This window comes from Antedon mediterranea, chromosome 7 (genome assembly GCF_964355755.1).
Source record: "Antedon mediterranea chromosome 7, ecAntMedi1.1, whole genome shotgun sequence".
NCBI lineage: Eukaryota > Metazoa > Echinodermata > Crinoidea > Comatulida > Antedonidae > Antedon > Antedon mediterranea.
Genome location: NC_092676.1, coordinates 3,848,089 through 3,875,753, shown reverse-complemented (window position 1 = coordinate 3,875,753; position 27,665 = coordinate 3,848,089). Strand labels below are relative to the sequence as shown.

At 32.8% G+C, this 27,665-nt stretch overlaps 1 protein-coding gene across 2 annotated transcripts; it reads left to right on the top strand.

Moving 5' to 3' along the window:
• Nucleotides 1–106: 106 nt before the first annotated feature.
• Nucleotides 107–26,796, top strand: LOC140054334 (neuronal acetylcholine receptor subunit alpha-10-like). 2 transcript variants are annotated; one of them, XM_072099280.1, is made up of 6 exons: nt 107–1,012; nt 2,851–2,990; nt 8,764–8,918; nt 20,314–20,870; nt 22,253–22,547; nt 23,187–26,796. In XM_072099280.1, the coding sequence occupies exons 1-6, from the start codon at nt 781–783 to the stop codon at nt 23,629–23,631; spliced, it is 1,824 nt and encodes a 607-aa protein (XP_071955381.1). In that variant the 5' UTR covers nt 107–780; the 3' UTR covers nt 23,632–26,796. The 2 variants fall into 2 exon arrangements, with proteins under 2 accessions (XP_071955381.1, XP_071955380.1); XM_072099279.1 differs by having other exon boundaries at nt 2,848–2,990.
• The last annotated feature ends 869 nt before the right edge of the window (nt 26,797–27,665 follow it).

The following is a 27,665-nucleotide window of genomic DNA, read 5'->3' as shown; positions in this document are numbered from 1 at the left end:
ACCGCATCATATTATATAATTGAATTGTGACTTGTTTGAATGTAGTAGCTAACAATGATAACGTTCACTTTTAATTCCATTCATTTTATAATTGAGTCACTTATCGCAGACATCAACTTGCAACAGTAACGGTTTATTGTATAGTTCATTGAAAACATATATCTATTAAAATAAAGCCAAAAGGTTGAATATGTTCCATTTTGTATTGCTATGACGTCATCATGGATGAACGGCCTTTTCATTATGTAAAATTAATTCGTCGAATATGTTATATAGAACAAGCGATTTGATTGGTTGGTGAAGCGCATCCTCACAAGAAGAAACACACTATAGCGTGAAAGTGAATACAATTTAATTACGAATTTTTCAACAGCATTTTGTATATTTTTCTGACCAGTAGTACGACATACAGCACGAAGGAAAAACTGATAGATAGTAGATTTTTCTTCTTCTGACACACTCAGGAATAATTATTTACCAAGCTTTGCTATCTTGTGTTTGTGACAACAAGCTGGAATGCAGACGACATGAGTCGTGAGTTGTTCAAGAAATTGGAAAAATACATATTTATTGTGAATTATCTTGGAATATAATCAATAATGTTGGTATTGTTCACCTGGTAAACCAGTCTGAATAATAATAACAACAACGACCGTATTATTTAGAGAAGAAATAATAGTCCTGAACAAACTGTTGAAGGTCTTCCAGTTCTGATCGTCTGTTAAATACGCGCGCGCGGACGTAGTCTCGAATGCTCGTATTCACGGTTATTGTTCTGCTATGGTGGAGCGAATAGTTTTACTTTCCATGCTCTTTACTTTGCTTCATGTGCGGCCCTTTAGCAATGGAATTGCACAGGACAAGGACCAGGGCCTGCAAAGCCAGGGTGCGAACTTGGACATGAAGTGTGATCCCGGTGATGTATATATCCACTCGTTAAAGCAGTGTTTACCCTGTGAAATTTGTGTTAACTTTCCGAACTATCCAAATTGCGTCAACTATACTAGTCAAGGTATGCAAACATAACTATAATTATAATATAATACAAATCATGAAACTATAATCACTTGTTAAGTATCTTATAGGAACACGACGGCTAACCAGCCATTTCCCACTACCTTCAAATTGACCACGCTCTGACTATCACCATGCTGCCTGATTTAAATTTGATTTATTCCCTAATTTCGCTTCTATATATAACATTAAACAGATTTGGTTACTCTTTGATGGCTTATAATGACTATTTGGCTCGATGTATTAATTGATTGAATAACCTATCTTCCTTCTGATTCGTAAATAGATCCAAAAGAGTGCTTTAAATGATTTTACGTTTGAATGCTATACATTAAAAAACACATTTTACTTTTCATTTATTGAAATTAAAGGGCAGTTTAACTAGTGGCTGATTTAAGAACTTGTTTTGGATTGTTAACTAAGTCATGGTTTTAGTACATTATCCCTTTCAGTATTGAAAAAGTTCAATAGACTACTCGAAAATTGATCCTTTATTACAATGACATTATCTATTGATATCATTATCATTATTTATTTGATATCAGTATTGTTATCATTGTTGATATCAATATTATTATCATCATTGTTGATATCAGTATTGTTATAATCATTGTTGATATCAGTATTGTTATCATCATTGTTGATATCAGTATTATCATTTTTGTTGATATCAGTATTGTTATCACCATTGTTCATATCAGTATTTTATCATAATTATTTATATCAGTATTGTTAACATTGTTGATATCAGTATTGTTATCATTATAGTTGATATCAATATTGTTATCATTGTTGATATCAGTATTGTTATCATTATAGTTGATATCAATATTGTTATCATTGTTGATATCAGTATTGTTATCATTATAGTTGATATCAGTATTGTTAACATTGTTGATATCAGTATTGTTATCATTATAGTTGATATCAATATTGTTATCATTGTTGATATCAGTATTGTTATCATTGTTGATATCAGTATTGTTATCATCATTGTTGATATCAGTATTGTTATCATTGTAGTTGATATCAATATTGTTATCATTGTTGATATCAGTATTGTTATCATCCTTGTTGATATCAGTATTGTTATCATTGTTGATATCAGTATTTTTATTATCATTGTTATCAGTATTGGTATCATCATTGTTGATATCAGTATTGTTATCATCATTGTTGATATCAGTATTGTTATCATCATTGTTGATATCAGTATTGTTATCATCATTGTTGATATCAGTATTTTTATTATCAATGTTGATATCAGTATTGTTATCATCAATGTTGATATCAGTATTGTTATCATCAATGTTGTTATCAGTATTGTTATCATCAATGTTGATATCAGTATTGTTATCATTATTGTTGATATCAGTATTATTATCATCATTGTTGATACCAGTATTTTTATTATCATTGTTATCAGTATTGTTATCATCAATGTTGATATCAGTATTGTTATCATCATTGTTGATATCAGTATTTTTATTATCATTGTTATCAGTATTGTTATCATCAATGTTGATATCAGTATTGTTATCATTATTGTTGATATCAGTATTATTATCATCATTGTTGATACCAGTATTGTTATCATTGATACTACTGATGACCAGGCTAGTCATCGGAATACCATCATTGTTATCATTTGATATCATTATTTGATATCAATGTTGTTTCTTTTGGTTTCATTTATTTTAATCATTATTGTTATCACTATTTATATAATTATTGTTATCATTATCATTATCATCATCGTTATTGTTATCATTCATATCATTATCGTTATCGTTATCATTATCATTATTGTTATCATTTTTTGTTGTGTTACAGCAGTACCAAGAGAGATTCCTAGTGAGCAGAGGCTGGTGGTGGATTTATTAGGTGGTTACAACAAACGTCTTCGGCCAATAACAAATTCTTCCAATTCAATCGACGTCTACTTCACTTTTAAAATGAAACAAATTGTTGATATTGTGAGTTTTTGTTTTTAGACATTTTTAAATGTATCTTTTCAACTACTGTAGACCTACTTATAAAATGCATACATTCATTTTGTGTTTTTATAAGAATGGCATTTATAGTGTTAATGCAAATCTCATTCTTCATTGTTAAAAAGCTATCAAAACTCAATAAGTGTGGGTGTTTAATGATGAGTGCGTGATAAATTCTTAAATATATTCATTAATTAAATTAATTATTGTTATTGATATTAATATGATAATCCACAGCCATTTTGTCGAGTAGAATGAAGTCATTAATATTAATAAAATTATATAATTATTATTTATAACATAGCTACAGTATGTCTACACAGCTTATAATTTTGAAAATAACGTATTATATGTTTTAACTCACGCCACGCCTTGTATAAACAAACAGTTTGCGTGTTATGCAGTATACAACTTAGATATGTTTGATATGATATGCCCTAAATACGTCTTGGTACAGAAGTCCTTACATTATATATCTTAAATATATTTAATCTCGGAGACTAGTGTTGTTCCGCCGTACCACGCCGAGAATGTTTTAACATTAAAAAATAAAAGATAAAAAAATATAAAAAATAAAAAATAGTCGCTATCCAATCGGGTTTGAACTATACCATGAAATCCCCAGTGGTCTAATGGTTAGGACATCTGCATATCAAGCAGAAGGTCTGGTTTCGAATCTCGGTTGGAGATTTCCTCATCTTATAGTTTCAAATTAATTAATTAAACTTCAGTATATCACCGGGCGGTTTAGAATTAATTATATGCCTATTGTGTTTATATACTGTAATTATTATTAAAATTATATATGGTAGTATCAACACTGTGGGCGTGTGGAAAATCGCGCCACTGACAACGCGTAATATAAATAATTCGACTTGTGAATTACACGATCAAACCAACATTTTATTTTTATATATACATATATTATTTACATATAGATTCAGTATTATCATCATTGTTGATATCAGTATTTTTTTATTATCATTGATGGTATCAGTATTTTTTATCATCATTGTTGATATCAGTATTTTTTATCATCATTGTTGATATCAGTATTGTTATCATCATTGTTGATATCAGTATTGTTATCATCATTGTTGATATCAGTATTCATAGGCTTTAATTGTACTTTAGCCTAGACAGGCAGCTCTGAGTCAGAAAATTGCATTCTCATCCATATGCTATACGGGAATGGTAATATAATTTAACTCATTAAAACTCTCATTACGAGGAGAAAAATATCGGTAGCTTAATAGACAATATTAAACAGAATACCAGCTTAATCATGACTGATTAATTACAGCTCTTTAACCTATCAACAAACAGCGGTTGATGCATGCCAGCAGTATCCGGGTAGGTGATCAGTGACTTATAGCATGTTATAGTCGCGCGCGTTCAGAAGTCATTCTTTTATCTTTTATAAACGCAAATGTAACTTTTCTTTTTTTTATCCTGATAATTTTCAATTTCCAACATGTTTCAGGCCAGTTTTTTTTTCTCTTCGAAATTTCTTCCTGGGATAATACCCAGTGACTGTGTCTGCCTTATCAATCATATTTCTTTCATATTTAATAAATTTTGCATATATATTTTATTGCATGCTGACCCACAAACCACCACAGTGAGAAATAGTACCTCGAGTCTAGCATAAACAAATTCACACCATTTTCACAATTATGTCCTACATACCTTATAGGCCTATCACCCCTTTCCAGTTCTATTTGCTGGCTTTTCTTGCTTTCCTCTCCTAAGTATAGCATGCTGTTTACTTATTTCCTCCCATCTCTTCAACACTGAGTCAAGCTAACGAGAATTCCACACAGTTTTGTTTTAGCTTTTGAATTGCGCGCTCTCAGCCATACACGTCAGGTGCAGTGAAGATCGATGTCTGCTATTTGGCGGTAGGCTCGATGATTTTGGGATTACAGCTATTGGTCCGTCATAATCTACTACTATTATCAGTGTAAATAGACACTGCAAATAAGTTATATCCTCTTATTATTACAAAAACAACTTAAGTCTGTCTTTGTTACTAAACAAACTATCCTGACCAGAAAAAGGTTTTCACAATTATGTCACCAAAGAAAAATAGATGTACATGTATAACAATGTACAGTGAAAATACCGGAGAAAGTGTGCGCGCATAGAGCTATTGGGGACTAAGTATAAGTTGAACATATTAGAAAGCAATTTAAATCTGTTCTTTTCTGTTTTCAAGAATATTATGACCAGGTCATAAAGAAAACATCACGGAATAATATGTCATGAAAAATTCCGGGAGAAAATGTTTGAATGAAAATGTTACCATTGAAACTATAAACCTTTTATTTTACATCTATACATGAACTTGTTTTGGCACCGGTAGTATGGTAATTTAATCAAATTGAAAGTATGATTATACTAAAATCGTGAACAAGATTAAATGAAATCCAAAATACTTCAAAAAGTAATTAATAAGAAGTTACATGTCATGAATTTAAGCTGACGGTAGGTTTAAACACTGATCTCATGACAACCTCTCTGGCAGGTTTAAACCTCACCAGATAAGACGACGACGCTGATTTATAAGGTCCAATACAATCCGATTTTGAAAGATTGTTATAAATATCCGATAATTGTTACGCATGAGTGAGTTCATAATTGCTACGCATGAGTGAGTTCATAATAGCCAAAACTGTGCAGCTGGGAACGTTTGATTCATTTAAATTGTATGATGTATTTAACTCAGTACAGTATTAAAGCATTAATTTGGGATTATTAGAACGTACACGTGGCTCAAACGTGATTGGAATAAAATCGACAAACCGTCCCATATTGGTTAGATTAGTGGTTGATCTGAAATAATATTTACGGGTAAACAACTTTCTAAATATACATTGTAATCCGCCACTGTATACGTAGATATAAAGCTTCGTTCCCACTCGACTCATTGAACGCAACGCAATGAAGTAAGCGCGCCGCCAGTAATTTGACCAGTCATAGTCGCGATGATGATACTAAAACTCAGCTGTCTTCACTATCGAACTTTAAAAAAAATTAAAATTGATGTGCCCATATATGGACATGATGATTTTATATCACTACCATATTTGGGCACATCACACTTTTCTTGCAAAACTAGTTTGATAGTATCGTGAGGTAATTTCCAGATTGATCGTAATCAAAACGGTACTGGGTTGGTCTACTAGCGTTCCTGTTTCACAACCAGTACATCCATTCATAGAAGCCTAATGAAGTAAGCCTACCTGGTGGTGGGCATAGAACGGTCCCGAGATAACGACTATACTTCGGCTTTAGTCGATAGAAGATTGAACATGATGATGTTATATCACTACCATATGTGGGCATATCACTACCATATTTGGGCACATCACACTTTTTTTGTTGAACTAGTTTGATAGTGTGGACAGAGCTTTAGAACCTGAAAAGTAAAAGAAAATGTTAATTTCTATGATAATATTAAACAAAATTCGTGGTACCCAAAGGCAAGTATGACACGCGGTTAGCGCACGAATATGATTAGCTACTATAGAGGGCATAAGTGTCATACGGTCACTCTGAGCCAGTGACCAATTGACCAGACGGGTAGGATGTTTAAGTCGTGTGTGACGTTAAACCTATTAATTGTATAATTATGGAAAGTTAGTCTGACTGACGCCGGCGAAGTACGTTTCATGGAAGAAACTATACAGAATATCAATTATGTAGAACTTTTACAACTGGCGTTCCATATGCATTTCAACTTTTTAAGTTGGATTTATCATGATTTTCAAGGCATTTACTTTGCTGTCTTGAGCGTGATCTGTCGCTCTACGTGCTTATTACAGTTTAAGCTGTTTTCTTCGGTCATTTCACCATTTCGCACAACATCATCCGTTAATATGCCAAATATATTACATTATGTTAATAGATGCTGCTGAGGGACATTATGAGTAAAGTTACACAGTAATTGCGTTATTCCGATGATAGCATTTTATACTATACGATAAAGATGAAGTCGAAAAGATCAGACATAAACTTTCAAAAATTTATAAACTACTTTCCTCAATTAAGTAAGATTAATTTAAAAATTAGATCTACTATAATTTTATAATAAACAGAAAAGGAAATACATTAATAATAATATATCTATACACATCATTAATTCATAAACTAGCAACCAAATTAAACGCTGTTTTAACATAATTATTAAGCCGATTGCCTCATGCAATCTAAGCGAATTCCGTTGTGGAATTACTCGCGTTACGCTTACGTCTGTCCTTGCGTTGGGAACCAAGCATAAAGCTCCGTCTACACTATCAAATTTTATGTGACAAAAAAAAAATGATGTGCCCATATATGAACATTATGATGTCATACCATTACCATATGTGGGCATATCCCTACCATGTTTGGGCACATCACACTTTTTTTTGTCAAATTAGTTGCCACATCTCAGTGGCGTACGCGCAACGCAAGTCAGTTGACTAATCACAAGTGACAGTGAGAACCAAGAAGATTTGATAAAAACTCTGGTAGGTTATATACAAAGCGACCTGACAAATTCGATCCCATCACGCTATATCCTATCAGATATATTTATTCCCATAAAACAACAATTTTGCAAATCATCAAGTCCAATTGTATAGGAGATAAAATTTCAATCCTGCTGATAATTAAATTATTATGCGTTTTTATAAATATAACGACAAAACAAAGTTGCTATCCATCAAATAATCATCGATGTAATAGTTAAACAAAACGTTAAAAGCTTTCTGTGCGGACGATTCCACCCCACGAGGATTGAACTTGCATTGAAGAAACAAATCAATCATGTCATATAGACAATCCAAAGCCACAATTAGGCGCATAATATTTTTGCTTTATAATAATAATTTCTATTTACATAAGTACTATTTAAAAAAATGATATTATAATAAGACCTTTCAACGCAAAACATCATTTTTTTTAAATAAGCCTAAATGACACTGTTTAAAAACATTCATTTTTAGTAGTTTCTTTGTAAATGTCGGTGACACCACCGCACACAAAGACCAGTACTGCTCGTGTACGCGTACGCGCGCGTATGTTCGTTTCATTGTGACGTCACCTAAAGGCAATTAGTAATGTTACTTTGTATTCTTTCAACAAATCAAACATGAGATTATTTCCTTCTTTAAAAAAACAGCAATTTTTAATTTAATAAAAACCCCATTGATTATAAAAGTTAGTATTTCTTGTTTGTATATTAATAATAATATCTCAGAGATAGTTTATCTAGCAAAATATTAATGACAATAATATATTTAGTTTTTATCAATTACGGAATGTGACCAGCAATGATAGAATTATTATCAATTGTATCATAAGTAATTTTGTAGCAATGTTTTAAGAGAATACAGAAAATGATATGAAGACTATATTTACTGTCGCAGATCTGAAACTATTATTTGTTGGTTTTACAAAAAGTGTGAATGCAAGTTATGAAATAGAAACTTAAATTTACATTGCAGGAGGTTAAAGAATCTACATATTTCATGTTACGTATGCAAACTAAAGTTCGGTTCACACTAGTACGCAAATGGGTAACTGTATCACACGGAATCTGTATACATGATACACGGGATGATACACCTCCCTGTAATATGGATAACCGTGGTTAAACCTATGCATCACATGTGTAAAACATGTGCTGTATCACGGATCTTGCATATGATATACTGGAAACATTGTAGATACAGGCCGATTATTAAATTAATATTTCTTCTACCCACAGAGTGAACGAGACCAGATTTTAAAATTAAATATGCACATATTTGAACACTGGTTTGATGAAAAGCTTACGTGGAATCCGGCAGACTATGAAAACATCTATGAAGTCAGAATCCCGGGTTCCGAAATATGGATTCCAGATATAACACTATACAATACGTAAGTTGTGTTCATTTTTTATTTTGCATATGCATGACAGTTATTGTGTATTGCTCGGGGATGCCACTCTTATACATGTATGGTATATTTTGAAACGTGCTTCAAACTCTCAAACAATATCTTAAAAGGTTGTTACCCCGTAAAGGTTTCTGACATTTGAATACTATTTTATAATACATATTTAAATAAATATTCAAGCAGTTAAGACAATGGAACCGTAATACCATGTCAGATTAACATCGGTAAAGGTTTAAACTTCACTCACTCCATGGTTCTGGTGGTAGAACGAGTCTTCTCGGATAAGGACTATAAACCGTAGGTCCAGTGCAAACATCTGGCTCATGTGCACTTGAAAGAATCTTTTGCAATGAGTAGGGGGTTACCCCGGTGTACTAGTATACACACAGCCACTGTCACTCATCAAGATGGCCTCTTGATTGTCAGCATATGCTGTATAGGATCACCTTCTATAAATAAGGTATAATAAAACAAATAAATAAACATCGTTAGCTACAATTAAGAGAGATTATTCAGAGAGTTCAGGCTGTAGTTATATGAAATATTAATCTGTCGAATTTTTTTTTTTTTTTTTTTTATATTTAAAAAAAATACGCGGCCGAGTGTCAATTTTGTATGACAATTTCCATTTGAATCAACGCTGTCACAGTACAGGAAAAACCACGGGTTATACCATCTTTTCTTTATATAGGTCATAGTTCATTCCATTCACTTTCAGTGTTGCACCCATCAAATGTTCATATTATATTCAATGTACATACTGTCAAATTAAAGTCAGTGTCGTTATACATTTTATTACTTTCATCTTTTGTTGAAATTGATTTTTTATCTGCAAACGTAGCTTTTTTTTCTTGTCTGTGTAATGCATTATCATTACAGAACGACATAACGGTAAATTGTATTTCTGTGACTGATCTATTTGAATTTGAATATAAATCATGAATTTACATTATTTTACATTTTCATGTGGGGATATTATCAATTTTTTTATAAATTAATTATAATATTATATTTGTTATTGAAAACTTGACATGTATAACCAAACTGATAATTCATATAAGTACGGTTTTGGAGAATCATCTTGGAGTTCTATGTAATGTAGGCCTATGTAATATTTTGGAGTTTTCTACGAGATCCAATGGCGGTGTTCTAGGACTATAGCTGTGAAATCCTTTAAAATAATTATATAGTGTGTATGCCCTGTAACCTATACAAACGAGTACATTTACAGTAGAGGGCCTCTGAATATCAGTTAACACACTGTGATAAACTGGAAGGGTTACCCTCTTTAAAGGGCCTTTCACACCTGTTCCGGCACGGTTCCGGTCCGGCGAGTCGAACGCCAATGTTTCGTTTTCACGACGCTCCACGCGGCCAAGCACCAATCGATATGCGCTTAGCCGCGTAAAAACGAAACATTGACGTTCGATTGGATTTGCCGTCGCCGGACCGGAACCGTGCCGGAGCAGGTGTGAAAGGCCCTTTAAGATAGTTGAAAAAAAAACATTTAAAAAAATACAAAGTAAGAACAACGATTGGTTTGTTACAAGTGCGAACATTCACGCAGCAATGACCAATGCGTATGCTTGCTATGTATTACGTCATTGTATACATTAATTATGACGTCACACATTATCGTATGTGACGTCACACAATATATCGTACACTTTACTCAAAAACATTTTCCTCGTTAAAAAAGAACAGGAAGAGCAGTTTTCTATCAATAAAAAAAAATGACGATTCGTGTAATAGTAAAAGATGAAAGCTAAGAAATAAGAAGATTTCTACAGTTCGGCTTCCATTGTGATCAATGGAGTGAGAAAGCATAAATAGATAAGAATGACACGCGATGATCGATGCTTCTTTAGCAGTGAATATACACAGACTAGTGGATAATAAAGTAAAAGTCATCAGTAAGCATTAACTAAAGTAAATAGTGAAAGAAATGACGATTTAATTCGTGACGATATGTATGCATTGTCAAAAGTGATTTCTATCGAAATATCAACGTCTTATGAAAACAAAAATCCATCCATTATAACTATGATTAAAGTCATCTTTATACGGCATGCATTTTAATATCAGTAAAACACTACACATAGTAAGAAGCATTATATTCAATATCTGTGTATATTATTATTGATAAATTCTAAAGATACTATTAGTATTTATTCTCTTTAATTCTATTATTTATGTTATTCTTTGGTTTAAATATAAGTTTAACCCCAGTAAACATCATCATTATTATTTCTATTATTATACATTTTAATTCCTATTTCGTTCTTTTCTTTTGTCATTTCAAGTGAATTTGTTAATAGCCCAATCCCCTCCCTTCAAACATTCTTAAGCGTGGTTCCCACTAGCGACGCAACACAAGGACGTAACGCAACACAAGTGAATTGACCAATCACAAGCGATGGCTTATTCGCTTGTGATTGCTAACTGTCTATAACTTCGCTTGTCATTGGTTAAAACGTTTGCGTTGCGTTTACGTCCTTGCGTTACGTCTTGGTATATTAAAATTAACGGATATCCACAATGTTCAAGTTGCCAGTTTTATGTTTAATTATTTAAAAAACCAACTTCCTATTTCTATAATTGATATGCTCTGTAAACGTACCAAATTTCACAATTACGATTTAAGAACTTCTCATTTAAACATTCTTTTTGCTAGACTTACTAAAACTAAATTTTTTATAACTATATCAGGTCCTAATTTGTGGAATCATATCCCGCCAAATATCAAAACGTCAATATCATTATTTACTTTCCGAAAAAAGTTAAAGAATCATTATATATCTAAATATTATACTGCTTAGTTAATATGCTTATTATCATTATTTATACTCATATACTATTTATGTTTACACAAAATATTAGTTGTTGTTTATTATTGCAATCTTTAATCTATACTATATATAATGTATATACTATATATATACATAAATTATAATTTATGTATACATATTTTTTTCATTTACCAATATCGGTATTTATTTCATTTATAATTATCATGAAACTATTGAAATATAATTTAAATAATTTTTATAAAGAAGATGTTAGTTATGTTATTATACTGTAATTTTTTATCCTAAATTATATAATTATATATTCTAGGTTTATTTTTATTTTTTTAGTAATGTGTTTTGTTGTCCCTGCGAAACAAGTTTTTAACTTCTAGAAGGGATCCATGATAATAATGACTACCAATTACTGCTTTATCTATGTTCACTTTAATATCTTTTTTCTATTTTGTATATATTCATTCATTATTATCTAAATAAATATTATCTGAATCTGAATTATCTGAATCTAGTGGGAACCAAGCTTTATTCAGCAATAGCGTATGCCAAATCTTTCCTGAAAACAGTATAGTCTCTTTATTACAAAAGCTAATTGATCACTTTATTTCAGAATAGAAATTACATACATACAACAAACAGAAGACTATCACAATAAAATAGAATTTTCTCCCCTTTAAATGAAGAGATTTGAAGATCGTAACAGATAGTTCGTAGTACACCTAACAAGATCATTTTAACTCGTATTCATTCGCGGACATTTCGTAAAAAGTGGGTATTCTTTATAGGCCCAAATACATTTTAAATATCTTTAAAAAGTGTGCATTTTTCTTTAAGAACTTCCAATTCCAGTAAACTGTTTATTGTGTCAACATTTTCCACCGATTAACCATCATTCTTTTGTGGTTTCATGATTCAACTTCGTCCATAAAGAGCGTCGAGAAAAATTGCTAAGAAACTGCCAATTCGTCAAATTGTGGTGACGTTGTACCTGCATGTCATGCCTGCCTCTCCAGCAACGTGTAACACCCCGTCAGGAAGTCACCATCAAAGACAACATCTGTCAGTGTCCAGTACTCGTACAACGTCTTTGACATTCATACGTTTGGTTGAAGTCTCCAAACTCCTTGCAGCAACAAAAGCTGCACCATTGAGGTTTAAAAGCAGCAGAGATAACCTTTAAACTCGAGGAGAATCCGTAGAAGTGACTTCATACTCAGCAACACACTTTCCACGTAAAACATTCTCAATCCCAAACAATCACGTGGTTTTTCAAGTAGGAAAAGAACCAGGTCTGTGCATGGTTTTCGATGGGGTAAAAGTCGATGTATTACTATATGAGCTCGGGGGAAAAATGCATTTTTGTCACAGTGACAAATAGGTGGGGTTACGTTCGATATGGATGTAGGGCCTTCACATTGCTTCGAGTTACTTACTTACTTGATACGTTACGTGCAACCTAAAGGGATAAATACTATTAGCAGTAAATTTACAGAATTCAGCGTGTAGCTACCTATTTCTTTTCTTTCTTTGTCAATCTACAATATATATTGCAGTGAATATTGTAGTTATGCATGATATATTCGATTTGTTTATATAACTGTCATAATTATTATGAAATGTGAGTAAAATTAATGGCACGATTAAAATCACCCACGATATATTGCTTGCGTAATTTCTCAAATTTCATAGCTGATTATAAACGATATGTCAAGTCTGTCAAACGCCACGGGTGTACATTCACCCGCTTCTCTGTAATATAGCATATTAACTATATTAAGAACATTCTGTAATACAGTGTCACATTATATCACATGTGATATCTATATTATGCTATGATTAGCATTAGATAACATATTTTACATACGACGCTGTATCAAGACATTTGCCTATGATATTATACAATATACGTAGGCCTAAGGATAAAGATATTTTCAATTCACTTTTCGTTAACTGAAGGTAAAAGTAATTTCAACTTTATCGTTTTCCCTTATTTCAAAAAGAAACTCTTAACTCAATGCGCATTCACATCGGCCTAGGCCTAAAAATGTCGATCATATTCCAATAATTATTTCATAATTTTTGGGATTTTATTGAAAAGCTTTTGAAAAGCACTTGGGGGGGGGGGGGTGTAGGCGGATAGTTGCAATTACACAGTAAAATCTCTATTCTTTTGTACACAAATGTTGTAAATAGAGAGGCATTTTTAAAAAACTATGAAAAATAAACGGTGTGGTAAAAAATGTTATCAGATGACTAAATATAGGTAATATAACTTGAATTTTACATTTCTAGTATTTTAATTCAACTTCAGAGTTTTATTTTTATGCTATATAGCAACAATTATCCATCCATCTACCATCTTTTTTACTTTCTAGGGAGTCACTAGACATGTTATTACATTAGGTTAAACTACCTAACTACTGAAAAAATGTCTTTCTGGTTTTTGTAAGAGATTTGCTAGATTTTGTATTTGACCATTTTAAGGGAAATTCATATTTTTTCTTGATTTCTATTACAAATATTTGATTTATCTACAACTAACAAGATATTATATTTAAAATTCATATCTGTACCCAAGCTTTAAATCACTCATTCTCGCTGTCTTAAGCTTCTATTCTCATTCGTCTATGCTGAAATCTATGTTAAAAATCAATGCACGACTGGGGATGTTCACAAGGGAACAATATACAAAGATATGATTCCCGGTGCTTTACGATTACCATAATAATTCTACGAAGCGCCAATTGTGTCATAACATAATACAAGAAAAAACACATTGATTTTAAATAGCCATGGGGCTTTAAATACAACAGATATTAAAATAGATCCCATGTTATGAAAATGTATTAGTGATGCTCGAAGGCTAAATGTGTTTATGCCACATTAAGGCATTGTAATTGTGTAGTTTTTAAGGTCAAAGAATAGTGAAAATTCTTTAGAATAGGAGGTAGGCCTATTTAGATTAGAATAGAAAATATATAAAAAATGTGTATATTTCTTATCTGCATCTAATAGGGGTTTATAAGATGTGATTTATAAAAGTTGACTAAAAAAAGACAAATTCGGGACACAAACAAAATATCTCCTTTATTAGTGTCCCGTTAAGCGTGGCAAGGACGTAAACGCAATGCAAGCGTTTTAACCAATGACAAGCAATGACAGTTAGCAATCGATCACAAGCGAATAAGCCATCGCTTGGGAATGGTCAATTCACTTGCGTTGCGTTACGTCCTTGTGTTGCGTCGCTAGTGGGAACCACGCTTAACGTTGACGCGCAACGAACAGGTTTGATTTCACGCAGGCGGGGGCAAACACAATTATTGGAAGGGTATTTTCTTACGTTGCGTCGGTTGCGTTACGTTGCGTCGCTAGTGAGAACCAAGCTGAACTCGTCATTATACGATAGAAAGTCAAATTAATCGAATGATGATCATTCGAAGAATGTTTATTAGTATCCTCATGCTGTCACGATGTAGGGGTAATGAATGGAATACCAATACACTTAAGTTAATTTATTGACGTTAAATTTACACTGACAAGTGCGCGGAGCAGTATCAGTTTTACTTAACAGAAAGTTCACAACGAATTAATACCGAAACGTTGTGATACGAACACGGAATATTTACTTTTCACCTTTATGTATTATTCTATTTACCATTTTGAACGAAAAAGGTTGACGAGCCAAAGTAAAGTGCAGTTTTATTAGGCTAATACAATCTACAAACACGGAATCTTTGACATTTTAAACATTTTTTAAATAATTTGAAAATTATTAATAACTAGATGGTACGCTCGCTTCGCTCGCGTACCATCTAGGTCCTGCCCACAGATGGTTCTCGAATACATAATAATTTCAGCGTTAAAAAACTGGCGATTTCAAATGTACGTACCGCAGGACAATAATACATGTCGTGTACAGGAACGAATAAATAGACACTGTGATTTATGTACTCAACTAAAATCAGCACCCTATTACTTCCGAAAGAGAAACTTGTCACAAATAAGACCAATTGTTTAAGTCAAATTTAAACAAACTTAATTTGTGTTTTGTATGTAACATTAGGGTTGAGGGATGGGGAAGAGGATGGGTGCAAAGAGGAACAATGTTAAAATATATTCTTTATCCATTTAGTAACGAAATATTAATTGCTTTCATGTTTTACAAATAATATACCACTAAACACAGTAAAACATTGCGATGTAATACTTTGTTGAAACTATCACCGTCCTAGTCGATTGAAATAGTACAGCACATGTAACGATACATCACTACGACGTGTATATGTTTATAATATAATGTAAAACAATTTGTGAAAACCACCTCTATTCGGGGAAAATCATAAATTCGATTTAATCGTCAATAAATATTAAATTATCTAACTCAACTTAATTAGTAGGCCTAATGGTTTTCAATTGTTTCTTAGAGCCAATTCATACTTAAGTTGGTTCCTACCCTACCCACTAAAGTTGTTCTGCGTTTAGGGCATGTGATGTACCGTAGGCCTATTCTCTACTGGTTTTACAACGCTACTCATGCCAGTGAGGGAAAGGTGATGATGTGGGTGGTTTAACTGCAATAATAAAGATTTGTACATAATATACTTCGAGTGAAAACGCTAGCTCATTATCCGTTTAAAAAAAAATTATATCCAACCTCTGCAGCACAGATTGAAAACAAAAATGGATCGAATTTCGAGTATACAGTACTGTACTTGCCTTTATATTACGACGCCTGAGGGAATAGACACTTGTGAAACAGAGATTGGAATGTTCCATTCATCGCAAATCAATACATTTGTATAATCGTATATTAAATCTATCAAAATAGTATTTTTTAAAGAAAATCGGCCTGTCTTCAACATTATGATGCTGTACTCTAGCTGTTCAACCAGTTTTCAGCTATTAAAAACAATTATCATAGGAGGAGATAGGAAAATGCGAAGCCTCCTCGTATTTTTGTGGCGGGTATTTTTCAAGATGGACATCCATTAGACAGTGTATACCACGATCGGAAAACACCCCTATTTGGGGCAAATCGTTGAACCTAAATTCGTTTTAATCGTCAATAACTAATTACCTAACTCAATTTAATTAGTAAACAGGGTTACATCAGATGGTTAAAATCAGTACCGAAAGTATGAACCAACTATACCATCGAGTAGAAATTCTAGAAATAAACCGAGATTTACCGAATTTTGCCCTTACGTAAATTTATATATAGATACACTTAGCACTCTTTTATGACAGCGATTAAAAATATATATATATTCTTGGCTGTCGAATCATCCGCCATGCAGGTGTATTAACATTTCAGTGTAGACCTCCAATATCTATCTTTTACTTTTTTACTCGGGGTACCCAAGTGAGGACTCTCTCACTTTTTTTTTTTAGTTTCTCTCATTTTTTTTATAGTTTCTCTCATTTAGAAAGACATTTAGACTGCCATCGATTTCAGTGAAATGTTCAACAATCAGTATGTGGCATTTATAATGCATGGTATCATTCTAAAATCCATCATTGCTTTGGAGTTTAAAATCCGTATTTAGATATACTTTAAAATTCGGCATAATGCATCTATCATTATGTTATGTTTATTATTGTGACTTGGCAATATTCATTTTCTAATCTCAAAACAAAAAAACGTGTTTATGACTATGACCACATTTTTTTTTCTTTCTTAAAGGAGTATTTCGGGTTTAATTTTTGCTATATCTCCTTTGACTGTAACAACATTGATATATTGATAAATATAACTTTTTCATCGACAAAGCAAAACGAAAGCTGATGGCAGAGATATGTTTTATTTGTCAAAAAATAAATATATTTTTAAAAGCCCGGTGGTAGGTACCCTTTAAGCCATTTTTGTGGATGAAATTGCCACGACTGGGAATTCATTTATGCTGTATGATACACCGATTAACTTTTCTATTCTCGAACTGACCACGCCCTTTAGACTTTAATTTGACCCACATCTGAATGTTGATACATGATACCTCGATTAAATGTTAAATGCCTTGCCGAACTGTCAGAATTTACCACGCCCTACGTATTACAATTTTACTACGCACCTCAATTACAATTTTAAAACATTTTTTATTTAAAAAATCTAGGCGACGCAAGCCAATTATTGTGTCACTAGACTTGCATAGTATGATGTTATTATAACTTTTATCATCTGATTTGTTTTGTGTTGAAACGACGGACGCTTAAATTGCGTCAACACGATTTCATTATTATTTAACTTTATTAGCAAACAACTGGCCGATGCCTGCCGTCTCCAACTATTTTTGGACATTCAAATAATGTTAACACAACCTGCTTTCAGAATTACGCATCAATTGTCTGTATTGCTAAATCGATTGACATTATGTCGTTACTAAAGCTTGGTTCCCACTAGCGACGCAAAGTAATCTACGCAACGTAAGCAAATGCCCTTCTAATAATTGTGTTTGTCACCGTCTGCGTGAAATCAAACCTGCGATGTTTGCAGCACTTTTGCGTCGTCGGTTCCCACTTGTGACTACGCAATACAGCACTTTGCCGCGTCGATACGTCGCTGCGTTGCGTTCTAGTAGGAACCACGCTTAACACCACATGGAGAGAGAAACGATTGACCTTTGTTAAGTCGCGTCAAATATCAACACGCGCGTTCAAACAACCTTTTGTACGTACGTACGAGTCCGTCAAATTTCAACAATGACAATTTTCCTAGCGTTTACAATATTTCTTTGCAATATTAATGACGAATTGCGGCTCCAGTTATTTTTTCACAAAGTGGAATGATATTAAACTTAGATGATGTGTTTTAAAACTGTAAAGTGAATTTTTAAAACGACATTACGACACATAATTAAACACCCATTGTCGAAGTCTGCCACCGTTTCGTCGAGTCATGCTCATCACGGATATGTCATTCGCCGCGTTAATACCAAAACTCGTTAAACCACTCTATTGATTATATTACAAACAAACGCATACACTAGGATTAGGTAAATTTCAAAATGGCATTAGTTTATTTGTATGCTATAGACATAAAATAGTTCCAATGTTAAAAAATGAATTTATTCAGAATTGCCCGTTTGAATCTGTTTTATTGTGTGAACACGTGATAGCTTTAAAGAGTAAAGAGGCGACATATATTTGGACGTTGAGAAGACGTCCCTTGATGCAAACAAATTACCATAAGTTTTCACATGCATAGATAATGCATTACATGGGCGTGCATAAAGTTAATGAGATATCATGTTTGGAATATGAAGAGTGAAACTAACCACTTGGTGACAAAAGCTGACCACCAGTCAGCCTTCGTTTGATGAAACATATACTGTTGTTTGATGCATAAATTATATGTTTACATTTATACATATATCATAAACAGTTTATAACGTTGTATGTATGTACTATTACTAATAATAATAATTTTTTTTTCTCTTTTGTGGCGTTAACCACTATTTATTCATTTCATCTTCAATAGATTAATACAATTATTTCTAATAATAATAATAATAACTATTTCATTGTTATTCTCACTTTTGTTAGGTTTATATATATATATATATATATATATATATATATATATATATAATATATATATATATAATATATATATAAACAAATCAGGCACAGAACATTAATTCTAAACCGCCCGGTGATATACTGAAATTTAATTAATTAATTTGAAACGATAAAGATGAGGAAATCTGTGAAATGAGAAAAAGTCGCCCCAACCGAGACTCGAACTCGGACCGCCTGCTTGATATGCAGATGTCCTAACCATTAGACCACTGGGGCTTTCATGGTATTGTTCGAACTCGATTGGATAGCGACTCTTTAACATTCTCGGCGTGGTATATATATATATATATATATATATATATATATATATATATATATATATATATATATATATATATATATATATATATATGTATTTTACATTATGTGATTTTATCAATGTTACTGTTCTTAGAATCAGAACATTAATATTTCTTTTCTGTTATATCCACCTTTTTTCAAAATTTTATAATAATAATAATAATAATAACACTAACGTATTCTTTCATTTTTTTACAAATTATACAGTACCCCAAACCATAATTATTACCTATAGTCATAAACAGTTTGCATGCATGATAAATAAAAATGTACTATTAGGCCTACTAATAACAATATTATTATTAATAATATTATTATTATTTACATGTAAATATGAAACCCTTTAAAGATGTATTATTCCCAAAAACATGAAAACTGAAGATAAATTAAATCAGAATTTGAATATGTTATTTTGTAGTTTTAATAAAGTTCATCACTTCCATAGAAAAAAAAATTCACTTTTAAAATGACAAAATAAATGGTTAAATTCAACCAAAAACTCATTGGCTGGCAGCCAATTAGACCATTTTTTTGCTTTAAATTTCATTTTTTTAGGTAAATACATTTTTACATTCATAGTGGATAACTATTATGTTACATTAAAATGGAAATTAAAAAACACATTTTTTAAGAATTATTTTTTTTCAGAGGGACAATACATATTTAAACAAACTAATTGTGTTTATTTTACTTTATAGAGGCAAAAGTAAAGATTCAGATTTTATGGATAAACTTCTATTAACTAATGCTGTGCTACGTCACGACGGGCTAGTGCGGATTGCCAGTAAGCCGTTTATCGTACACAGTATATGTCTTTTGGACATAACGCACTTTCCCTTTGACTACCACGAGTGTGATTTAAAGTTCGGCTCATGGACGTACGATCAGCAATACTTAGATTTGTTTAACGCCACTGCAGCTCCGATAATTTACGAACTCATGGAGAACGAGCAATGGAAAATGTTAAATACGCACTTTGTGCGCAGTGTCGAACAATATCTCTGTTGCCCGGATGTCAGCTATGTTGATGTCACGTGCAAGATTAAGCTTCGTCGTAAACCTCTGTATTATATCTATAATCTGGTGATGCCAATATTTCTTTTATCTGGTTTGTCCATGGTTGGATTCTGGATGCCGTACAGCGTTGCTGTTGTCAAAGCTTCGTTATGTGTAACATTAATTTTGTGTTTAAACGTATTCATGTTGATAGTTGCAGAAACTATGCCAAGAACTTCAGATCATTTTCCATTAATCGGTAAGTATGACGTCATTGACAACGTCACGAAGAGACACATGGTTGACGCTGCGCGCATAAAAATAGCCGTGCCATTCATTAAGAAAGTTTGCACGCGCCCGGAAAATCGTGTGTATGTGCGTGGTATCACTAGTATATGTAAATAATATAATCAATACTGTCGATTGTTAATATAATATTATAATTGTATTGATCTAGTACAAAAGGATAGGTGCTGGACATTTATCAATCTTTAGCTAAAAAGTGCTTAAGTAAAAACTGAGACATTATTTATCATCAAAGCAGTTATTTATAAAATGGACTTTGTTAACTAAGATTTGTTTTTAAATGCTTAGGTTATTTTCAATCAATCAAAATTAACATTTATTTCCAAAATGGTGGCGTCATTTTGAAAACCGATTAAGGAAAAATGTTTTATTGTGCAAAGCAATCTGGCACGCGGGACCCCATATTTTTGTTACTCGACGTCTGGAGCAGAAATCATGAATGATTTATGATGTTAGACGTCTGGATTCGATAGAATTGTAACTATACCGTGGACTGTACTTTATTACAAATGTCTATAGAAATACAATTATGCAAATAACGAAATACAATCAGTAGTAAATTTAAATAGAGTTTTATGGTAATATCAATATATGGACTATTAATTTATTTTCACAATCAAAAGCAAATAAGAAATGAATGTTTTGAATGTCAAGTTTTCAGGTTTGCAACGTAAATAAGTTGACCAATCACAGTTATTGGTGAAATTACGTGCGCAGTGTGACGCTCGCGTTACGTCATATATTGAAACCAAGCTATAAAAAATTTCTTATTAGCTATAATTAATTTTGTATTATACATATGTACTCAAAACAGTTTGTGCCAAAATGCTTTAAAATTAATTCAATTTTTTTTAAAGTTATTAATTAAAAAAGTGACACGACTGACAATTGTGATAAGATGTTATAAAATAGTTTAAAAATGTATTGTCCCCCATAAACCTAAAAAAATAAGATTAATTAAATTATACTTAAAATATTTTATTTTGTAGTTTTAATAAAGGTAATCATTTCCATAGAAAACGAAAAAAAAATGTTTTCACTCATAAAATGACAAATAAATGGTTACATTCAACCAAAAACCCATTGGCTGGCAGCCAATTTGACCATATTTAGCTATAAAAATTACAGTTTTTTAGGTAAATACATTTTCTTTCCATCCAATTTTTAGTCAAAGTGGATAATTATTATGTTACATTAAAATGGCATATTCAAAAAATTTTTGTTATAAATTATTTTTTCAGGAGGACAATATATCTTTAAAGTTATAAAAGTAATTTGATGGCAAAGTTAAGTTTAATCCGTTTCTACTAATTCATTTTCTTTTCATTGTTATAGCCCAGTATTACATAGCAATTATGGTTTTAACTTCAATTTCTACTGCGATGAATGTGTTAATATTAAACATTGTTGACCGGGGAGAGAATTGTACATCCGAGGTTCCTGATTGGCTGAAGGTGCTGACATTCATTTACCTGTCAAAAATCGTCTGCATGAAACTTTGTAATTGCGCACCAGAAAGTGATGAAGACGATTTCGAGGCAAGTAGGTGGAAAAAACACGCAAGGAAAAAAACACGTCATCGAAGTATGGTCAGATCACGCACGTCATCTCGAAGCTCTCTTGTAACACGGTAAGTATTACAAATTTTTAAAATAGAAAAGAATAATCCCGACCCGAGCCAGTCGAGCAAACTTAACAGAACTTGTGTTTGCAAACGTTGAGTTTCCCCTGTTTGGAGAAGTTTCTGCTGCATGTCTAGACTACTAGAGTCATTAGAGAGTTTTCGCAGGAGCACGTAAACGTTAATTTTAAACGGTTTACGTTTTTTCATTGACGCTATTTTTAAGAAATAAGTTTCTCGACCTACGTAGCTAAATGTTTTCGTAATGTTTGCGCACGCGCAGATCGATTTGTTTACAAAGTGGGCGGAACTTGCACGTTGCGTATTGGGAAATAGCGTTAAAGTTAACGGAGACCGCTGAGCACCAAAAGACCATTTGTTCACAAAGTGACCAACTAACTTGTTTGCAGTTCACCAAAGTGTGTCAACTGGACGAAACTAGCAAACGGAAAACTTTCCTGCAAAATAACGTTTGCTAGCCACTGTTCTAATAATCCATTGCTTGTGATTGGTAAAATCACTACTTACGTTGCCTTACATCCCTTGTATTGAGTCGCTAGTGGGAAACAAGCTTTAGATTTAACACGTTTGTTGCTAGTGTACACTGAGATTTAACACGTTTCTGACTCTTTTGTTTCTTTTCCACAGGACAGGACATGGTCGTAGTTCAACGCACCTTGTACCACGTGATATGAGTAATTATAGTATGTCTAGCCAGTATGGTATACACGTTCCTACAGCAAGATCTATCGAGGAGGAAAATGCGCTTGAAGACACCGGAAACGTGCTTTCACACAATTGCATTTACAAACTATATCTGAAACGCATTGCCACACCGGTTGATGATATACTTATTAGTATGCGTACAGCTAGCGAGAAAACGCGACGCGAAGAACGCATTTTAAGAGATTGGCAACGCGTTGCCGAGGTTATCGACCGTTTTATGTTCTTGATCTACGTTATCAGTACAATTTCTGTAACTATGGTCTTACTTTTGTTTAATCCGAAAAGAAGGAACGTAGATGACCTTGTGTTTGATCCAGTTGATTTAGTGAATACGTCACGACCCTGGACTTGGACAGACGATCTTTAGATCAAATTTGATAAGAGTTGAGACGTTTACGAAACGATTTAACAACTCTGCTGAGAGATAACAATCAGAATCACTAATTCAACAGACTTACTATATTTTTCATCCGCAAATTAATTAAATGCATTTCTAAACGAAAATAACTAAAGAAATTAGCAATCCATTTTTGGAAGTTTGATATCCATAAAAGATGTGTTGATAGAGCTGAGTTGATTTCATTAAGCCTGGGTTTCACTTGCACGCAACACAACGACGTCTGCACAACACAAGTGAGTTGGCCAATCACAACCGACACTTCGGACAATCCATCGCGTCAGTTTGCTTGCGGCGCGCTTACATTCCTCTGCGTTGGCTTCAAGTGAGAACCAATCTGTAAGCCCACACTGACTTTATTTAAAACTCATTTACATACCGCCTACCTCAGTAGCAGAACAAATGTCAGTAACTCAAAGGGTCTAAGTTGAAGTATTCCTGTCGAAAAAGGCAAAGTCCTGGTGGATTGTCAAAAACTGAGGCTTTTAAATATCAAATCAGTTTAATTAATGGACCTCGTAATCTACAATTGAAGTGGGCAAATGCATACAAATATTTGCTTAAAGGGTAACTCCGGAGTGTTAACATTTCTATTGGTTATAATAAAATATACGTATGCAACCTTGATCAAATTGGATCGAGAGTGGGGAATGAGAATTTTTGCTCCACAGTACAGGTTTACATGTTAAAGTAAACATTACAAATTTTAAACCCGGAGCCGCCCTTTAAGCAAAATCATTGTCTTAAAGGTTAACTCCGGTTTCTATTCTAATTATATTGTTTGTATCCATTGTTTATTATAAAGTATAAACCTTTGAAACGACATTGATCAATCCTCCCTATTTTTCAACAGCGGCGAAACAGAACGGGCGTCGTGAAATATACCCCAATTTTAAAAGCTACAGAACACTACACTACTGCAAGTACAACACACACGTTTCTCTATCACTACCTACACTCTACTGTTATACACGTAGTTACATAAGCTACTGTTTATTCTACTACCAAGTATGTGATTTCTATGATTGCTACATAAATTCCAATGCACTTACAACTTTAAAAATGCATGTTTTATCTACTCATCAAGGTCAAACTCATCAAATTACTTCAAATACAAAAGTACCACGAAGTACATAATTTCTGCTGTTGTAGCATACACACTCCACTGCTTCACTATATTACCTACTACATTGCTATAGCGCGAACATACTTCTTCTATTGCTACAAAATCCACTGCAGTAATTGTTTTCTTTAATTGCTACACAGTTTTGTTATTACCATGTAAGCGTACCACACAGATCATTTCATCAATTTCTATACACAAACTCTACACCTCAGAACTGTGATATTACTATACCACTTAAGGCATATAATATTTAATTCTATTGCTACATCTTCTACACATTAATTGCAAAAATATCCACTGCAGTATGTTTTCCTTACATAGGCCTACATCTTTCATTGCTACGTTTCACACAAGTCAAATTCTACACTACCGAGTAATGTTGCTTACTCTCATTCGCTACAAATGCCACTGCTTCACGACAGTACTTTATTCCAACCACATATTGCTACATTCTCATTTCATTTATTCCACCGACACGTACATGTTTCTACTCCTGTTTGTCTGTCTGCTGTTTATAGTGCTGCTACACTATAATACAGTCGACCTTCTCATTTACTTTATCATGTACTTTATTCCAACCACATACATTATATAATATTGCTAGTTTTCTTTACATAACAGCTACATTTTCATTTCATTTATTACACCGAGACGTACATGTTTCTACTCCTGTTTGTCTGTCTGCTGCTACACTATAATACAGTCGACCTTCTCATTTACTTTATCATGTACTTTATTCCAACCACATACATTATCTAATATTGCTAGTTTTCTTTACATAACAGCTACATTTTCATTTCATTTATTACACCGACACGTACATGTTTCTACTCCTGTTTGTCTACAAAACCCTGCTGCTACACTACAGAGTGGCACTCGACCTTCTCATTTACTTTATCATGTACAGTACTTTATTCCAACCACATACACTATCTAATATTGCTACATTCTCTTTACATATAGCAGCTACATTCTCATTTAATTTATTCCACAGAAACGTACATGTTTCTACTCCTGTTTGGCTACAAACCTTCCCCGCTACACTACAGTATATACTACAAGAGACACATTTCTTCTACATTGCTACACAAAATCTAATGCTACACTACAACATTATTATCACGTAAGCGTACCATACATTTCATCAATTTCTATACACAAACGCACACTACAGAACTGTTATAGTAATTATTATACCACTTGAGGCATCCATGTTTTATTCTATTGCTACATTTTCTACACAATGAATGCTACACCACAGGTACTATCACGTACAACAGGTGTTTTTCCACCGCTTGTACTCCGCTAATGCTACATTACCACATTCTTCTTACTGCTAATTTTACTACATATAGTGACATTAAGTGACACAACGAAGAATCTAATAGACCTACTTGATACCCGCGCGTACACATCGTGATACACTCAGCTCTCTGTGGTGACGTCATTGGAGACGATACTACAGTATTACACCGCCACAAGACAAACTCAGTCGTTTTATATCTGTACAAACATGTTGCCCCAATTATATTATAGCAGCTCGTTCAATTGTCTTGGTTGCGCTCGTTCAATTGTCCTGGTTGCGCTCGTTTCCTGTACTTCCAATAGTGAAAATAATTTCCATTTTATAAAATACTTAACACAATCATTTTTATTTTTAATATCAACATATTATACTAAACCGATCAATTAGCTGTCAGTTCATATGGCTATTTCTATTTTTCTACTAAAGAAAGTAGAGAAGAAAAATGTAACGAAAATTGGATAGATAGTTAGAAAATAACGTGAAAATGTAATGTTTAGGGTAAGATGTTTTATGTGTAAAAATTGGTTATGTTATAGTATGTTACAAGTATGGTATTGTACATAGTATTATTGATTAAAAAAAATGTGATGTTGTTAATGTTTATGAACATTAATATAGATCTCTTCGAAAACATGATGCCGACAGTTGTCGCAGTATGATGAAATGTATGTTATATACAGAATTTTGTTGATGAAAAATAAAATATCTATATAGGCCTAGACACCAAAATGTCAACTCGTATCCCGCGGGAGCTACAACGTAATTGTAAACACAGCCCTCCAGCTAGCCACTGCAACGGCCCAGGCGACGGGATGCCCGTTGGGAAATATGGTTAAAACGTATCAAACCCATTGCCTGCTATTTTTATGCCATTTGAAAGAGGAAAAAAGGGTAAAACATTACTGTTACAATTTATGAGATATTTGTCTTAAGAATAATTGATTACATATATCAATAAATGCTTCATTCGAGGCAACGACCGCCAAATGTTTGTGTGTACTGAATTATTATTACAAATAAAAATGTGTTATGGTAGTATTCTATGAAAATTGTACCACTGTGCTATGATATGCTAAACTGAGAAGTGTTCAAATTGAATGCTATTAAAGGCATGTGTAGAAGGATCAATAAAACATACATTTAATATAAACACATTACAAAGCATATGTTTACATAATTTTTTTTTTAAACTCATTTTTGAAATTCATTTCATTAAATGAATCCCATTCATAGCTGTTAAGCGCACTTTCCTTTCTTTAAAAACAAATATATATTTAGGGAAATTGACAAGGATAATCATAAATGAATCATTCACTATCCTTCTTAAAGGCAATCCTGTTCACAAGACAAACGTATACACAAGATAGTCTACATTAAAACAAAGTCTTATTACAAATCTTTGGGAGTGGAGACAGGACTTGAACCCAGGACCCTTGGATTGGTAGCCAAAGCATCATAATAACAAAATTACATTATATCCAATTACCCCACCAAGCCCCCCCCCCACCCCCCACCCCACCCCATTATTTAACTGAATGAAAATCTTTCCGAGTGAATCCATTGCCTTTGATT